Below are 18,120 nucleotides of genomic sequence, written 5' to 3' on the forward strand. Positions count from 1 at the left end.
TTACTAGTAAAAAAACAAAAAATGACATAAATATTTTGTGCAAACCAATTTTATGCAAACCAATCAATATATGCGTATTGGGATTTCTTTCACCAGAAATATGTGGAAGAATATATATTGGCCTAAACTGATGAATAAATGTTTTTTTTTGTTTTGTTTTTAGGATATGTATTATAGCAAAAGTAAAGAATATAGTTTTGTTTCAAAATTGTCACTCTTCTTTTGTTTATAGCATAACAAATAAAAACTGCAGAGGCAATCAAATACCACCAAAAGAAAGCTCTATTTGTGGGAAAAAAAAGGACGTCAATTTTGTTTGGGTACAACGACGCACGACCGCCCAATTGTCAGTTAAAATAACGCAGTGCTGTATTTGGCAAAAAAAATGGCCTGGTCATTAAGGGGGAAAATCCTTCCGGGGCTGAAGTGGTTAAAGTATAAGTAAAGGCAAACTTTTTTTTTTTTTTTTTTTTTAAGTTTTGAATAGAGTAGAGATGGATTAGAATCCCTGTCACGTTTTTAGTACTGTCTGTGCCCCCATTAGGGAGATTCCCCCTCTCTAGCTGTCCTGCTTATCATTATCATTAAAAGTAAAAGAAAATCCCAAATTCTGGGTTCTCCCTAGAAATGTAATATATGGAAAATCTTCCAATGGGGACACTAGTTCTGGTGACCTGGGAGACCCTTAATTTGCAGGGATTTACTCTCACTTCCTGTTTGGTTATGGGACAGGAAGTGATGGTAAATCTCCACAATCGGACACAGATGGCGGAAACAAATCTTAGCCCTTGTACACACGGTCAGAGAATCAGTCGGAATGTGTCCTATCGGACCGTGTCGTCGGATAATCCGACTGTGTGTGGTATGCATCGGACTGATTCCGTCGGAATATCCGTCGGACCCAATTTTCCAACATGTTGGAAATATTTCCCGACCAACTGGGCCGATCGGACATACTCCGATCATGTGTAGAGAATTTTGATCGGACCAAGTGCCACGCATGCTTAGATCAAATTCCTACATCAAAGCTATTGGCTACTAGCCTGAACAAAATCCGACAAAATCCGACGGGCAAAATCCGACGGATTTGGTTGTGGAAATCTCCGACCATGTGTACAGGGGCTAACAGGGGTTATTATAACCCTACCTTGCTCTACATAAAAAGAAAAAAAAAGTTTTGCCTACTTTAAAAAAGGAGAAAAAAAGGCATTTATAAACTTTTTTATATTTATACACAGTTTTGCCTTTTTATTTGCATTTTAATATATTTAATATTTTCATTTCCATATACTTTAAAGTGGTTCTAAAGGCTCAAGCGTGTGCAGCAGCCCTGCCAGCCCCCCCCCCCCCCCCAACACTTGTCTGAGCCACATCACGATCCAGCAATGTGAATGAGAGCCTAAGCTCTACGGGGGCTCTGAATCCTCATTAGCTGAGACTGCCATTGGCTCCCGCTGCTGTCAATCACAGCCAGTGAGCCAATGAGAAGAGAGAGGGGGTGGGACCGAGCCACAGCTCTTTGTCTGAATGGACACACAGAGCAGCAGTTCTGCCCGGGTACCCCAACAGCACGCTATTTTCTCTGGGGGAGGGACCAGGAGCGCCGGCGGGGGACCCGAGAAGAGGTAGATCTGGGTGGCTCTGTGCAAAACCATCGCATGGAGCAGGTAAGTATGACATGTTTGTTATTTTTTATAATTAAAAACTTGTTTTTAGACCCCTTTCACACCAGGGCATTTTGCAGGCGCTATAGCGTTAGAAATAGCGCCTGCAAAACGCCCTAAAGAAGCTGCACCATTGTTTCTAGTGTGAAAGCCCAGAGGGCTTTCACACTACAGCGGTGCGCTGGCAGGACGTCAGAAAAAAGTCCTGCCAGCAGCTTCTTTGGAGCGGTGAAGGAGCGGTGTGTTTACCGCTCCTCCACCGCTGCTCCCCATTGAAATCAATGGGGCAGCGCTGTAATCCCGCCGGCAAAACGCCGCTATTGCGGCGTATTGTCGGCGGTTTTAACCCTTTCGCGGCCGCTAGCGGGGGGTAAAAGCTCCCCGCTAGCGGCCGAAATGCGCCGCAAATCCGGCGGTAAAACGCCGCTAAAAATAGCGGCGTTTTACCGCCCACGCTATCAGCGGTGTGGTGTGAAAGGGGTCTTAAAGCGGAGTTCCACCCAAAAATGGAACCTCTGCTTTTCCGGTTCCTCCCCCCCCCCTCCGGTGTCACATTTGGCACCTTTCAGGGGGGAGCAGATACCTGTCTAATACAGGTATTTTGCTCCCACTTCCGGGCATAGATACCCGAGCCACCCGCGAGTATCTACGCCACTTCCCGTCTCCCCTCCCCCCGCTGTATTCTGGGAGACACACGAGTCCCAGAAAACAGCAGGGACCGGTGGGATAGCGCAGTGCGAGTCGCGCATGTGCAGAGTTGTGCATGCGCAGAGTCAGGCATGGGCAGTAGGGAACCAGGAAGTTCACTTTCTGATTCCCTTACCGAGGATGGTGGCGGCAGCACCCAACAGCCGAGGGATAGATCGGCTTCGGGTGCCGACATTGCGGGCGCCTTGGACAGGTAAGTGTCCTTATTTTAAAAGTCAGCACCTGCAGTATTTGTAGCTGCTGACTTAAAAAAAAAAAAATTAACTCCACTTTAATATCCTGTTAAGGGCCCATTTACATCTGTGTGTTGCTGTCTTTGGAAATTTTATAGATAGGCAACACTTATCCTAATATTGATCAGTGATTCCAAACTGATAATAACTACTACAATAGGCAAAAAAGCCATTCTCTTTGCTCAAGGTTTTTGAGGTTTGAGAATTTTTTTTATAACTATACTGTACATTCGTAGACCGTTATAGGCAGTACATACGCGGAATAGCTTCTTTTCACGGTCTAAGGAATGTGGATATGTGTCAGATGATTTAGTATGATGGCAAGGACATTGGCTGCAGTAGACAAGGCATACAAAATGAAATACGTGTATATAATACAATGAGATTTGCGGGGAAAAGCGGCGGGGGGGGGGGGGGGGGGCGACGACAATTGGAGCAGATGGGACTTTATATGAAGCATGCAGTCTCAGGGACAACCAACTATCAATAGTATATAAATGCTTGTATGAATACAGTAGGACCATAATTGCCAAGATAAAAACAATAAATGATAGTGGTAATGTAACCCCTGGATAAGATCTAAATACACCTACGCATGTATAAAGTATGCAGTCTCAGGGACAACCCACTATCAATAGTAAAAATATAAATCTGTTTATTAAGATACAATAGGTCCATGATAGACAAGAAAGGATCAATAATTAATAGTGGTAGTATAATCCATAAAAGTCATCTATATACACATACATGTTGATTGTTGACATGTCAAAACAGTGGTTACAATAATAGACAATAATACAATAATAGAAATGACCTCCAAACTCTCTAATCTGCCAGTTGTATTGGGAAAGAGACCCTAATACCCTGTAGACACGGTCGGATTCTCCAGCGGAAAATGTTTGATGGGAGATTGTTGTCGGAAATTCCAACCGTGTGTAGGCTCCATCGGACATTTTCGACGCACAAAATTTGAGATCTGGATCTCAAATTTTCCCATCAACAATCTATTGTCATAAATTCCGATCGTGTACGCAATTCCGAAGCAAAAAGTTCCATGCATGCTCGGAATCAAGCAGAAGAGCCACACTGGCTATTGAACTTCATTTTTCTCGGCTCGTCTTACCTACTTCATCGCGTTCTTGGCGATCGCAGTTGCCGCCAAGATTTGTGTGTATGCAAGACAAGTTTGAGCCAACATCCGTTGGAATATCTGATTGTGTGTACAGGGCATAAGTGTGGTATTTCAATCCTATACCCCAAAATAGGTATAAATTCTAGAACCCATGAGCGTATAAAAATTATAATATGTAGGTCCAGACACGGCTTCAACTATCTCGATGTGTTTCGTGGTTTGGTATTACCACTCATCAGGAGTAGGGATGAGCTTCGTGTTCGAGTCGAACGTACGTTCGACTCGAACATTGGCTGTTCGTGCGTTCGGCGAATTCCGAACGTTTTGGCCGTTCGCGTCAAAATTCGAGTGACGCGCGCGCGGACCACAATGCACTGCGTTGGCGCAGTGCATTGCTGTCCGATGATTGGCCAAGCATGCACTGTGACCCCGCATGCTTGGCCAATCGCAGCGCCGGCAGCGAGGAGAGCTATGATTGGCCACAGGCATCCTGCCTGTGGCCAATCATAGCTCAGACTGTGTAGTGCACGCCCCACACTATATAAGGCCGCCTTTAAGGCGGCCTCCTGTAGTGTGTTACTTTGCATCTGAAGCAGTGGGTGTTCTGTGTACCTTCAACACAGTACACACCAATCGTTTTTGGCTGATTTCCTATCTTGCTGCTGTGTAGTGGTTGTTGTCTGTGCCCTGACTGCAGTATACACCACTATATTCACCTCACCTATATAGCTAGTGATCTAGCTTTAACCACTTAACAACTGCCCATTGCCGATTAACGGCTTCAGGGCGGTTGTTTAACTCAGAGAGGCCGTTAATTAACGGCCTCCCAGAATTCTGCTCTCGCGTGCCCCGAGGTGTGCGCACTCGAAAGCATCCGTGACCGCCGGGTCCATAGGACCCGGCGCATCACGGTAAACGGCCGCTCATAGCGGCCGTTTACCACGTGATTGCTCCGTCAAATGACGGAGTGATCACTTGGAAACAAACCGGCGTCATGTTATGACGCCTGTTCCTCCCTCCCCTTTCTGTACCGATCGGTACAGCGGAGGGGAAAGAGATCGGTGTCAGCAGCGATGTGGGCTGCATCTGCAGTGCCCACATCGCTGCTCACCGAATTTAACCCCTCAATTCCCTGCCAATACTCTGCAATACCAGTGCATACTCTGCAGTACCCTGCCATTACTCTGCAGTACCCCGCCATTACTCTGCAGTACCCCGCCATTACTCTGCAGTACAGTACCCCGCCATTACTCTGCAGTGCAGTACCCCGCCATTACTCTGCAGTGCAGTACCCCGCCATTACTCTGCAGTACCCCGCCATTACTCTGCAGTACCCCGCCATTACTCTGCAGTGCAGTACCCCGCCATTACTCTGCAGTGCAGTACCCTGCCATTACTCTGCAGTGCAGTACCCTGCCATTACTCTGCAGTGCAGTACCCTGCCATTACTCTGCAGTGCAGTACCCTGCCATTACTCTGCAGTGCAGTACCCTGCCATTACTCTGCAGTACCCCGCCATTACTCTGCAGTACCCCGCCATTACTCTGCAGTGCAGTACCCCGCCATTACTCTGCAGTGCAGTACCCTGCCATTACTCTGCAGTGCAGTACCCTGCCATTACTCTGCAGTGCAGTACCCTGCCATTACTCTGCAGTGCAGTACCCCGCCATTACTCTGCAGTGCAGTACCCTGCCATTACTCTGCAGTGCAGTACCCCGCCATTACTCTGCAGTGCAGTACCCCGCCATTACTCTGCAGTGCAGTACCCTGCCATTACTCTGCAGTGCAGTACCCTGCCATTACTCTGCAGTGCAGTACCCTGCCATTACTCTGCAGTACCCTGCCATTACTCTGCAGTACCCTGCCATTACTCTGCAGTACCCTGCCATTACTCTGCAGTACCCCGCCATTACTCTGCAGTACCCCCCATTACTCTGCAGTAACCCCCATTACTCTGCAGTACCCCCCAATACTCTGCAGTACCCGCCATTACTCTGCAGTACCCCCAATACTCTGCAGTACCCTGCTATTACTCTGTAGTACCCCGCCAATACCCCGCCAATACTCTGTAATACCCTGCCATAAATTGCCATACCCAGCCATACTCAGAGATACCCAGCCATACTCGGTGATACCCTGAAGTACCCAGCCATAGACGCCCCCCACCCCTCACCGCCCTCCGGTGCTTCTACCAACTCGCCAGTACGATCAAAGCCAGAATCTTTTTTTTAATTTTTTATTTCAGGCTTCCCAGCCTAGAGGTGAGATGTGGGGTCATATTGACCCCCCCAGATTTCACTGTAAAGAGGACCTGTCACCCCATATTCCTATTACAAGGGATGTTTACATTTCTTGTAATAGGAATAAAAGTGATCAAAAATATATTTTTGGGAAAAAAAATGTCAAACTAAAATAAAGTAAAATGAACAATAAAAAAATAAAATAAAAATTAAAGCGCCCATGTCCCCATGTGCTCGCATATGCCACACATGTGAGGTATCGCCGAGAATGTTAGAGCGAGAGCAATAATTCTAGTCCTAGACCTCCTCTGCAACTCAAAACATGTAACCAGTAAAAAAATATTTAAAGCGTCGCCTATGGGGATTTTTTAAGTAGCGACGTTTGGCGCCATTCCACGGGCATGTGCAATTTTGTGACATGTTTGATATCTATTTACTCAGCATAACTTCATCTTTCACTTTATGCAAACATTGGGCTAACAAGTGGTTAATAATAGAGCTTGCAGTCAGTAGTGTTAGGAGATAGTGCGTGCTGTCTGCGTGCTCTGTACCCAGTACATACCGCTATAATATAGGGCAGGCCCCTACTTTCAAACATCCAACTTACAAACATCTCCTACTTGCAAACGCAAGGAGACAGCAGCAAGTGAGATGAAAAAAGATGGACGACAAAACAAATTATACAGGGGTGATAACCCTTCCCTATGTTTTCCAAAAAGCTTAAAGATATTTTTTTTGACTGGAGCTACACTTTAAAAATGTACCGGTTGAAAATGACAAACAGATTCAACTTAACACAACAAACCTACACAGTCCCTGTCTTGTTTGCACCGCCTGTATACTGCTGTTCTGAGTATATAGGGCCTGGGGGCCACACGCATTTCCTTTTTTTAATATGAGTACGGGGTTCCCCTTAATATGTGTACAAGACCCAAATAGGCTGGTAATGGGCAGGGAGGGCTACCCATGCCATGTTTCTCAATGATTTTCAACCATATTGCAGGAACCAGATATAACATTAAAACCGCAAGCAGTTTTAAATGGTGTTATTTCCGTTTAATGTCATTTTGTGCAGGGACTGTTCTAAACACGGGAAACACGTGGCACTTCACAGGCATACTATAGACACCCCCCAGGCACCATATTTAAAGGAATATTTCACTTTTTTTTTTTTCACTTTAATCGTCATTAAAATCAGTACTCCCGCCAAAACGGTAGTTTTTAAAACTTTTTTTTGCAGTGACCCATGTCCCCTGAGGCAGGAGGCAGGTCGCCAAACCCTTTTTAGCACACTATCTTGCATATTAGCCGTTAAAATTAGCACTTTCCAATTCGAACGTTCGAGTCCCATAGACTTCAATGGGGTTCTAACGTTCGTACCGAACGCGGGGGTCGTTCGCAAGTTCTGGTGCGAACCGAACCGGGGGGTGTTCGGCTCATCCCTAATCAGGAGCAAGCACGTGATAATGATCTGAAATGAAAAACATAATTGTCCAATAGTTGGCATGTAGCAGAAGAAATTATATACATATTGGAATGGAACCAGCCCCATAGTAGTACCCACAAACAGGTCTGCTGTGTATAGGAGGCATGGTAAGGTATTGGGTACCAAAGGCCCACCGGTAATGTCAGGCACGGGAAGTGAGGGAGTTTAACAAGATTCATGGCCACTCATTAAAATGAGAAAAAAATAGTTTTAACCATAAAACTACGTAGAGGGTTCTTTTCTGTAAGAGCAGCAAGGATGTGGAATTCCCTCCACAGGCGGTGGTCTCAGCGGGGGGCATCGATAGTTTCAAGAAACTATTAGATAAGCACCTGAACGACCGCAACATACAGGGATATACACACACATAGGTTGGACTTAATGGACTTGTGTCTTGTGTTTGTAGCTGCCGAGTGCTGACTTAAAAAAAAAACACATCACAGCCGGAACGCCCCTTTAACCACTTCAGCCCTGGAAGGTTTTACCCCCTTACTCCCTAAGTATTAGGGAGGCTGCTACACACAGAAGGCTTTTGATCTTAATGCATAGAATGCATTAAGATAAAACAAACCTTCTGCCTTTACAACTCCTTTAACCACTTCAGCCCGGAAGGGTTTACCCCCTTCGTGACCAGAGCATTTTTTGCCATACGGCACTGTGTCGATTTAACTGACAATTGCGCGGTCATACGATGCTGTGCCCAAACAAAATTGACGTCCTTTTTATTTCCACAAATAGAGCTTTCTTTTGGTAGTATTTGATCACCTCTGTGGTTTTTATTTTTTGCACTATAAACAAAAGAATAGCGACAATTTTGAAAAAAATAAATATATATTTTTTACTATAATATATATCCCATGTTTATTTTTTTAAATTTCTTACTCAGCTTAGGCCGATATGTATTCTTCTACATATTTTTGGTAAAAAAAAAAACACAATAAGCGTATATTGATTGGTTTGTGCAAAAAAAAAAAAAAAAAGCCACAGGCCATGGTCAGCTCCCAGCAGGACCTACAGGCCAGTGGCCAGCAGGACCCACATTGATGGGCATTGGTGAGGCTGAGTTTATGGGCACTGATCAGGCTGCATTAATGGGCACTGATCAGGCTGCATTGATGGGCACTGTTGAGGCGGCATTGATGGGCACTGTCAAGGGGGCATTGATGGGCACTGATCAGGCTGCATTGATGGGCAAAATCCACAGGGCACGGCCAGTGGGACTCAAAAGCCATAGCCAGCTTCCAACAGGACCCACAGTGTTGAGGGATATTTTGAGGTTACTGGATGGGCACTGGGGCAGGGTAAATGGGGTGTATGGGGGGATAGATGGAATGTAGGGGTCAGCTGGGGGTGTCAGGGTCTCTCACCTCAGCGATGGCAGCTGCCAGCTCAGCTCAGCAGGTCCTTGCACAGCCTCCTCCAGTTCTGGGGGGTGATGCTCCTGTCCTGGGGTCAAGTAAAGTTGCAGCCAGCACCCAGCCCCACAGCCTGAGCCAGTCACATCATGTGCATCTCGACTCCCTTGTGCGCCCTGCTTCTGCCTCCCTACAACATCCGAGAGTTGTAGTTTCCTGGCTGGCTGTGCTGCCCTCAGTTCTCCACCCACCGGCAGCTTGAGTGCGATCACGGACTACAACTCCCGGAATGCAACTAGTGCCCCGCCTGACTTCTGAGTTCACAAGAAAAATAAATCAGCAGGCAGCGGCTGCGACTCCGGCCGATTTAAATATAAGTAAGGGTGGCCTGGGGGGCGATTGCCACCCTGCCCCCCCCCCCCCCCCAGCCCACGTCTGTGTGGAGGTACCTGAATTTGACTTGGTGTCAGCCTCTTATGGTCTCTGTACAGTGGAGCTAGGGCTTGAATAGAAAGAAGCAGCACATGGAACCAATCAGTTTATGTGCTGACAAGAAGCATGCTGACAGGAGAGAAAGCAGAATGGCTGAAAGAGGAGCTTATCACCACACTGCTTCTTTTTTCACTGTCCACTCACAGGCTGGAGGTGGGACCTTATCAGCCTGGGTTCACAGGAAGTAGATTTAAGGATGCTGACTGCCATTAACCTGAAAGACTGAGGACATCTAGTGGCAGGGAAGTTGTACTGCAGGGGTGGGCCCTGCTCCAGATTGAAGGTGATTATTGCAGCAAATGCTGCTTTTTTATTTGATCCTAAAATGGGCTATTCATTTTTTTGTAATTTTTTATTTTCTTGTGTTCTGCTATAAATATGGGAAGTTATCTGCTACACCTTGACAGATGTGATCCATATAGGCACATTCACGCAAATGTTTCTTATAAATGCCAAAAATCTACCAACCAGTTATTGACAAAATGTCAGTTGATTAGAGGTGCAGTCATTTGCCACTTCAATAATGGGCCCATTTAGCTTTCTTGAAGAAACCCCATGGAACTTGTCCATTTATTCTGTGTCTGAAAAAAGCTCTACCACCAGGGAGTCTCCCTTCTTTTGCTGCATTTTACATAATAATGTAGATATTTGCTAGAAAGCGAGAGATGCCCCTTTGTAGTGGTCATTGCAGATAGGCAGAGACTGAGATATACCTGCTGTATGATTCAACTTGAGTCCATTAACCTAAAACTGAACTACGGTATGGGTTTTGGGTGGTCTCAGTCTTTAATACTGTCAGTAGGGATACCTTGACCACTGCTGGTGTCCTCTGGTGTAAATTTGGATATTTTTCACATTTCAAAAAATTTTACTTGGAGACCAAGTGAGGTGCAGCTGTTTCTTATTTCGGTAAGTAGGGATGCACCAATACCGTTTTTTTACGAGTACAGGTTACCTTTTGTTTAGTACTTGCCAATACCAATTACCGATACCTACTGCAAATGTTTTGTTTACACTTCAGCTGTCAGTAATTGTACAAAGCATTGAAAAGTTATTTACAATGAAATCTTTTTTTCACTTTTTTCAATGTGAAACGTGTAAATGTATATTAAAGGTGTAAAAATATTGACGAACAAAGCAAACAAAAAACAAGTTTTAATTATTAATAGTTTATAAAATAGAAGTGAACAAAAAAAAAATCAACAGGAAAATAATAATTAAATGGGGGAGAATAAGGAGTTAATTAAGGCTGTTTAGAGTAAATTGAGTGTTAATAAGGGCTTAAATAGAGGAAAATGTAATAAAAAATATAAAAAATGCTTTAAACTGACTTCATCTGCAGATCGATGTTCAACCTTTGATCTGTAGGTGAAGAAACTAGAAATGTGTAATTGCTTTCAGTTTTTAACACATTTTTACAAATTCGTCAATTTGGAAATATCTGAATTAACAAAAACGCGTTTATTAATTTTTTCCGAATATTCGTAAATTTGAATATTCAAAAATGTGTAAATTAGAAAATTCGTGAATTTGAAAATTCTGGAATTCTTAATCCGAAAAACAGAAAATTTGAAAATGTGAAATAATAACTAAATAATAATAACTTAACTATCACTAACTATTAAATTATAGGTATTGGAATTCCTATCAAATTTGGCTATTAGTCAATGTAACAAATACGAATTTATCCAAAGTTACGAATTATCCAAAATAACGAATGCCGTATCTAAATGAATGGAATGTAACAAATTAATAATAACAATTAACAATAATAATAATAAAAAAAAGTTATTATTATTTATTATTAATTAGTTCCGTTCCATTTGTTTAGATGCGCATTTGTTATTTTGGATAATTGGTAACTTTAGATAAATTTGTATTTGTTACATTCACAGACAAATTTGAAAGTAAATTTCAATACCTATAATTTAATAGTTATTAGTTATTCTTTTGAATTTTCTTTCGTATTTTTGAATTTTCAAATTTACGACTTTACCAATTGTGATCATAACAAATGACCCGAAAAAAAAAAATCTAAAAACTTCAGCTGTCAATAGGGGAACCCCACTGACCACTAAATGAGTCATCGGTTGTTTAGGACACAGCAGCCTTGCCCCTTAAAGCGGAGTTCCAGTTATTACATTTTTTTTTACATTATTCAGCTGCATTAAATATAAATAACAACCTTTGGAAAAAAAATACTTTTTTTTACTCACCTTTTCAGATCTGTTGCTAGGGGATCCCGTTGTTTCCCTCAGCGCCCATGCTCGCTAGTGCTCCTGGGAGATGTCTGTCATTTCCCAGGAGTCACTGGGCAGTGCCAAGGGCTTCGTTGCCATCACAACAGGGGCGGGCACTTCCGACAATGCCGCCGTTGTGATGGCAACATCAGAAGTGTATGGCGCTGCGCCAGACATATGGTGAATGTGCGAGAACGGGCGGTGCATGCTGGTCGCTCTGCTCCACCAGAGCCTGGAAGATAGTGCTTGTGGGCTTCACATGCCCACAAGCACTATGGAAACAGGAATATAACATATATTCCCCTATGAAATCGGCAATCGAGCACCGATTAATCACAAAAACCTGAGTTCTCTAATAAAGCTTTAGAAACAAAAGTTATGCATCCTAAAAAAAAAAAAATTAACAGTGGGAACTCTGCTTTAACATCCGATAATTACCAGCTGCTTTTTTTTATTTTTTTACATTTTAGCTGTCGGTGGGGGAATCCCACCGACAGCTGAAGAAACCGAACCTCAAATGCTATCAGTATCAGTGCAACCCTAACTATTATGCCGCGTACACACAATCGGACATTCCGACAACAAAATCCATGGGATTTTTTCAGATGGATATTGGCTCAAACTTGTCTTGCATACACACGGTCACACAATGTTGTCGGAAATTCCGAACGTCAAGAATATGGTAACGTACGACGAACCGAGAAAATTGAAGTTCAGTAGCCAGTGTGGCTCTGCTTGATTCCGAGCATGCGTAGAACTTTGTGCGTCGGAATTGTTTACACACGATCGGAATTTCCGACAACGGATTTTGTTGTGGGAAAATTTGAGATCCAGATCTCAAATTTTGTGTGTCGGAAATTTCCGATGGAAAAGGTCCGATGGAGCCTACATGCGTTCAGAATTTCAGACGAAAAAGCTCCCATCGAACATTTTCCGTTGGAAAATCTGACCATATGTACGCGGCATAAGAATAAGATTGCTGTTTTTCTCTTTTAACAAATGTCTCCCTATTTGTATGTCATTTCTTTAGTACATAGGCTGATGTATCATCTTTGCTTCCTTACAGCCATACATGTTGGAGCTCATGTAATTAATGCTGTCAACTTTTCTACGAACTACAACAGTGAATACGCTGCACTTAATGTGGCACGGTACAAAAATGAGGTTAGTGTTGCTTTAATCTTCTAGTAACTTGGCATTAGAGGGTTGCATAAGAAAAACATAAAACACTTCCAGAAAATTGCTGACAATTCAGATTATGGCCATTGATATGTATCTAGCTCACATGAACCAGTTCCTTCCCTATGCAGGTTTCTGTCTACGCCCGTAAGACACTAATACATCCTGTAACACCTTGTACTCTAATACAGTGGGCCCTCAGATTGCGAGTAATGCGGTTAACGAGCGTTTCGCAATACAAGCTATTTTTTTTTTTTTTAAATCCTGACTCGGTTTGCGAGTGTTGTCTCGCAAAACGAGCAGAATTCAAGCCTCCGCGGTGTGCAGTACCGCATTCGGCCAGAGGCACCGATGACACTCTGAGCCGCTCAGAAATACTGGGAAACACTCGAAAGTACTCAGAAACCCTCAGAAATACTCCGTTCCCAATCCTGGTTAGGGGTTAATATGAGGGTTAAGGGTTGGGGTTAGGGTTTTTATTTATTTATTTTTATTATTTATTCATTTATTATTATTATTTATTATTATTTAGAAAAACACTCAAAAAATGCTCAAATCAAGCTTTTCAAACCATTTAAAAAAAAAAAAAAAGCATAAAGAACACACTAATCTGCCCAAATGAAGCTACAAAAAAAGCTCCAGAACTTTCTTGGCTTCAGGCGACTTGTAGAGAGATGTGAACCAACTCCATAATGAATAATAAAATGTTTTTCCTCCAGTGTTTTGGAACTCCGAGCTTCAAGCTACAAAACGCTGAGGTGTGAATGGGGTCTAAGCCCCTGTACACACGGTCGGACATTCTGTTCGTTGGATTTTCGTTGGATTTTGTCCGATGGATTTTGTCCGACGGATTGTGTCCGAAACTGTTGCATACACACGGTCGGACCAAGTTGTTGGAAAATCCGATCATTCAGAACGTGATGACGTTATTTCGTTACGACGGGACTACGTTCACGCTAGTAGCCAATAGCTTTGGTGTAGGAATTTGATCTGAGCATGCGTGGCACTTTGTCCGATCAAAATTCTCTACACATGATCGGAGTATGTCCGATCGGACCAGTTTGTCGGAAAATATTTCCAACAAGTTGGAAAATTGGGTCAGACGGATATTCTGACGGAAACAGTCCGATGCATACCACACACAGTCGGATTATCCGACAACGCGGTCCGATAGGACACATTCCGACGGATTCTCCGACCGTGTGTACAAGGGCTAAGTGTGCCCTTCTCCAGCAATCCGTCTCCAGCAAGCCATCTTCTTACAGGTCCAGAGTTGTCCATCTTTGGACATTGGGCAGCCACTGGTCATATACTAGCCCTATGACCATAATCTGGCCCCCTAAAGTCTGATGGACCGTATATTGGCCCCCTGTCTGCTTTTTATCAAGTTTGCAGACCCCTGCTCTCTGAACAGGGCTAACAGAAATGACCACACCCCCGGTTATCACTTTTCAAAACAAAATGTCTAATGCCCTGTACACATGACCAGTTTTCACATCGGAATAAATGCTGAAGGTTTTTCAGACGGAGTTCCGACGGAATTCCGCTAAAACTTTTTTGCGTACACACGATCACACCAAAGTCCAATCGTCAAGAAAGCGGTGACGTACAACACCTATGACGGGACTAGAAAAAGGAAGTTCCATAGCCAGTAGCCAATAGCTTCCGTCTCGTACTTGCTTCAGAGCATGCGTCGTTTTTGGTCCGTCTGAACAGCATACAGACGAGCGGTTTTCCCGATAGACATTGGTTCTGTCGGAAATATTTAGAATATGTTCTATCTCTAGGTCCGTCAGAATTTTTTCAACGGAAATAGTCCGATGAGGCATACACACGATCGGGATATACAATGAAAAGCTGACTTTTTCTGTCGGACATTCCGCTCGTGTGTACGCAGCATTACAAACACTTTATTGTGTGAGCCCAGAAATAGAAATCCCTTTTAAGTGTTAATGGCATCAAGCATGTCGTCCCCCCCCCCCCCCCCCCCCCTTTAATGGAAAATGACTTTTATGTAAAGATTAGAGTTCAGTGTAAAGAAAACAAGAGGACGTTCATTTCACAATGCACATTTATCAAGAGAAATGACGGAACAATATTTGTCACATATTTTATCCTGGAGATGACAGGAGATCGAGGGCCGGGTTGCTGAATAAATGAAGATTCATGCAGAATAATATGTCATTTGTCACTATTTGCCTGGTCAGTGTTTCTGTGTCTTAATAATTAAATTTAGGCAGCTTAAGGAGTCTCTGATTGGATTCCTGACACAAAGCAATTTCAAGCATGCGGTTTCATTACATACTTTTCTTTTTTTTTCCAGGATCCTAGGAATATTATCTTCACTACTGGTAAGTGGCATGCATAGGGAATATGTGATGATGTTCTGATAATAAAACCTGGCATTGTGTACATGTGTTATATATGCCTGAATTGTTTTAGCTTTAACCTTCTTAAAGGTACATCTCAGTCTAAGTTTAAAGTAATCTATGATAAAAATATGGGGCAACTTTTGCTGACCTCCTTTCTTTAAAATGGCAGTTGCATGACTTTAATGATGACCCTTTGGCTTAAATGCTGGGTCCTGTACCAAGGATAAGTATTCAGATAGAAAAAGTCAGATGTCATGCCTTTATGCCTGTTCCAGGTCATTGAATCAAAATAATGATGCAAAAGGGTCAGCATTACAACCAAGCAACTAGTACTTTGAGAAAAGCAAGCTCACCGGTGACCTGATCAAAGTGTATGTGAAGTTTAAGAATAAACTTCTCTTATACATCTTTTTTGGTCTGTTAAAGTGGAGTTCTGGCCGAAATATGACTTATAAGATAAAACTTCCCCTAGAATACTCATACCTTGTGCGGTGTAAAAATTTAAACTATGCCCAGTTTTCTATTTGTGAGGCACCGTTTTCTTACTTTGTGAAGTTCCTGCATAGCCCGGCCATCTCCAGTGTGGGCATTTGAAGCCACAGTGTCCTTTTTCCTGGATTCCGTGCATGCTGGCTACCCAGCATGCATCTGCCGATCTTGCGCATGTGCAGTGTGGTGCAATCTTGGTCAGCTTGACAAGGCATGGCTCCAGTAATATTTAATATTGGCTTCTATGGGAAATCTTGGTCAAATTGACATGGCACTGCTCCAGTGCCATGTCAAGCTGACCAAGATTTCCAGTGAGCGCATAACATGTATGGTAAAAGAGATTGCCTCTGTCCATGCAGATGATTAATTAAAATGTTTTGCCACATTCATGGCATGTTTCTTCTGAATATTATATAAATTATCATAAAGGCGATCTTTCAGCCTCCTCATTGTCCTCCCTATATATTGTATGTGGCGTATACTACATGTAATCAAATAAATAATATTCCTCGTGTTACCATTCAAAGCAAATCACCAAAGTGTACCTTTTGCCAATGACAGTTGATGTAAAGTTATCCCCATAAGGATGCAGGGACAACACAGGCAGTCATTCGCCCCACAAATAAAGTTGGCTTTAAACTGCAGCCAATTTCCTACCTGTCTTCCCCTAGAGGAGAAATAACTTGGCAAAGGTTGATTTGCCAGGGATGGCATGTGTCACTAGACCATCCCAATGCCCTCCTTTAAACAGAATTGTTCTATAAAACCAGGCGGTAACCTCAAAAATATTTCCTATCCTATTAAAATCAAGGCTATAAGCCGTAAGAAGCACAGCAGGGCCTCTGCGTGCCAACCCCTGGATCATATTATTCAATAGCTCACCTCTCTCTTTGTTCCTGGCTATACTGACGACCCTGTTTAGTGTCTGCTTTGAATAACCTACCTCCACAAAATGTTGGTACATCAGGGTAGCCTCTTTATCAAATTCTTCTTTGTCACTGCAAATCCTACATAGTCTTAAAAATTGCCCCATGGGTATCCCTCTGATGGTGTGACTGGGATGACCGATAATGGTCTGCTCTCAGAGTGACGTTTCCCGATAATGGTTTTCTATAAAGTTTGGTATTTATCTGTCAATCTTGTCCCAACAGGGTGACATCCAGAAAGCAGATAGATTTTGCCCTGACCTGTCCAGTAAATTTTAAGTTCAAAGATTTCTTATTAAAATATGTTAAGAGTCCCTTAAAGCTCTCTTATTGTGTTGAACAAATAAACAGGTCATCTATATAGCGATGGAAGAACTAGATATACTGCCAATGGGGGTTTCTACCCCAGAAATGCAGTCCCTCTCCTACCAACCCATATATTGGTTGGTGAGAGAGGGTGAAATACAGGTGCCAATGGCTGCCCTGCATTTCTGGAGATAGAAAACCCCATTGAAAGAAAATAAATTGTGTGTTAGAAGGTACTCCAAGCATTCCATGATATTCCCTTATATATTTCTGGGTACCCACTATAGCAGTCGAGAAAGAAAGATACTGCCCTTAAACTCAAAACATGTGGAATCGATGAACAGAGACTGGAGACATGTAATCCAAAAGTCTCCATCCCTCCACTCCATGTTCTGGCAGATCTGCAAAAGCAGTTTGGTGTCCAGTAAATAACTCAGAAATCCACTAACAAGAGGTGGCAGCTGGTAATCAACTCACTGTCCAATTCTTTCATTAGTGACTCAATTACAGAGACTATAGGTCTGCCCACAAGGGTTTCTAACCTCTAACTTGGTACTATCCGATAGCTGTCTCATAGCTTCTTGTATATATACAGTACATCTGAATCTTGAGCCACCACCAAGCCACCCTTATCTGAGTTCTTTATAAAGATTGAAGGGTCCTCACTTAATGGCTTCAGTGAGCTACATTCCTGTTTAATCATGTTGTCCTGCACCTCTTTCTCTCTCCATGGTTCTGATACACTATTCCCAACGCAAACCTTCCTGTGAAAGCGGCTGTATAAAAGCGGGTGCCGAAGCAACCAATGGCTAGAACCGTGAACAGTCAGAGCAAGAAATGTCACCAGCACAACATGGGTCTCCAAAATTGGGTCCAAAGCTTTATTCAGCGATCACATCGTTACAGTAAACAGCAATGTTTCGGAGCCACGCAGGACTTGGTCATGCCTGATGGAGGGGTCCTGTGTGGGTCCTAAATGTTGCTGTTGTAACAATGTGATCGCTGAATAAAGCTTTGGACCCAATTTTAGAGACCCATGGTGTGCTTGTGACATCTCTTGCAATCTCTCTTCATGGGTTCGGGGGCACAAGCAGATGCAGACAGTTTAGTTATGCCACTGTTCCCACCATAGGCATAGCATGAGGGGCCGTAATTGCTCACAACCATGTGGGGACCTACACCAAACTGTCACAGGGCTTAGCAAGGGAGGAGAGCATGGTCCACGAGCCAGGACTGCTGTGGTGAAACAAGTGTAGCGGTGTGTTGCCACTAGTTACTAACATCCACCAAATCACCCT

General features: G+C 43.3%; 1 protein-coding gene across 3 annotated transcripts in view; it reads left to right on the forward strand.

Moving 5' to 3' along the window:
• The window catches only part of NOX4 (NADPH oxidase 4), a 429,580-nt gene that overhangs the window by 132,575 nt on the left and 278,885 nt on the right, over positions 1 to 18,120 (forward strand). For all 3 annotated transcript variants that reach the window (XM_077485005.1, XM_077485007.1, XM_077485008.1), the window contains 2 exons: positions 12,617 to 12,714; positions 15,053 to 15,080. In XM_077485005.1, coding sequence (XP_077341131.1) covers positions 12,617 to 12,714; positions 15,053 to 15,080 — 126 coding nt within the window. The remainder of the gene's footprint in view (positions 1 to 12,616; positions 12,715 to 15,052; positions 15,081 to 18,120) is intronic.

Source organism: Lithobates pipiens, unplaced genomic scaffold (genome assembly GCF_037356315.1).
Source record: "Lithobates pipiens isolate NorthernLeopardFrog02 unplaced genomic scaffold, aLitPip1_a1.2 Scaffold_17, whole genome shotgun sequence".
In the NCBI taxonomy this organism is placed as follows: domain Eukaryota; kingdom Metazoa; phylum Chordata; class Amphibia; order Anura; family Ranidae; genus Lithobates; species Lithobates pipiens.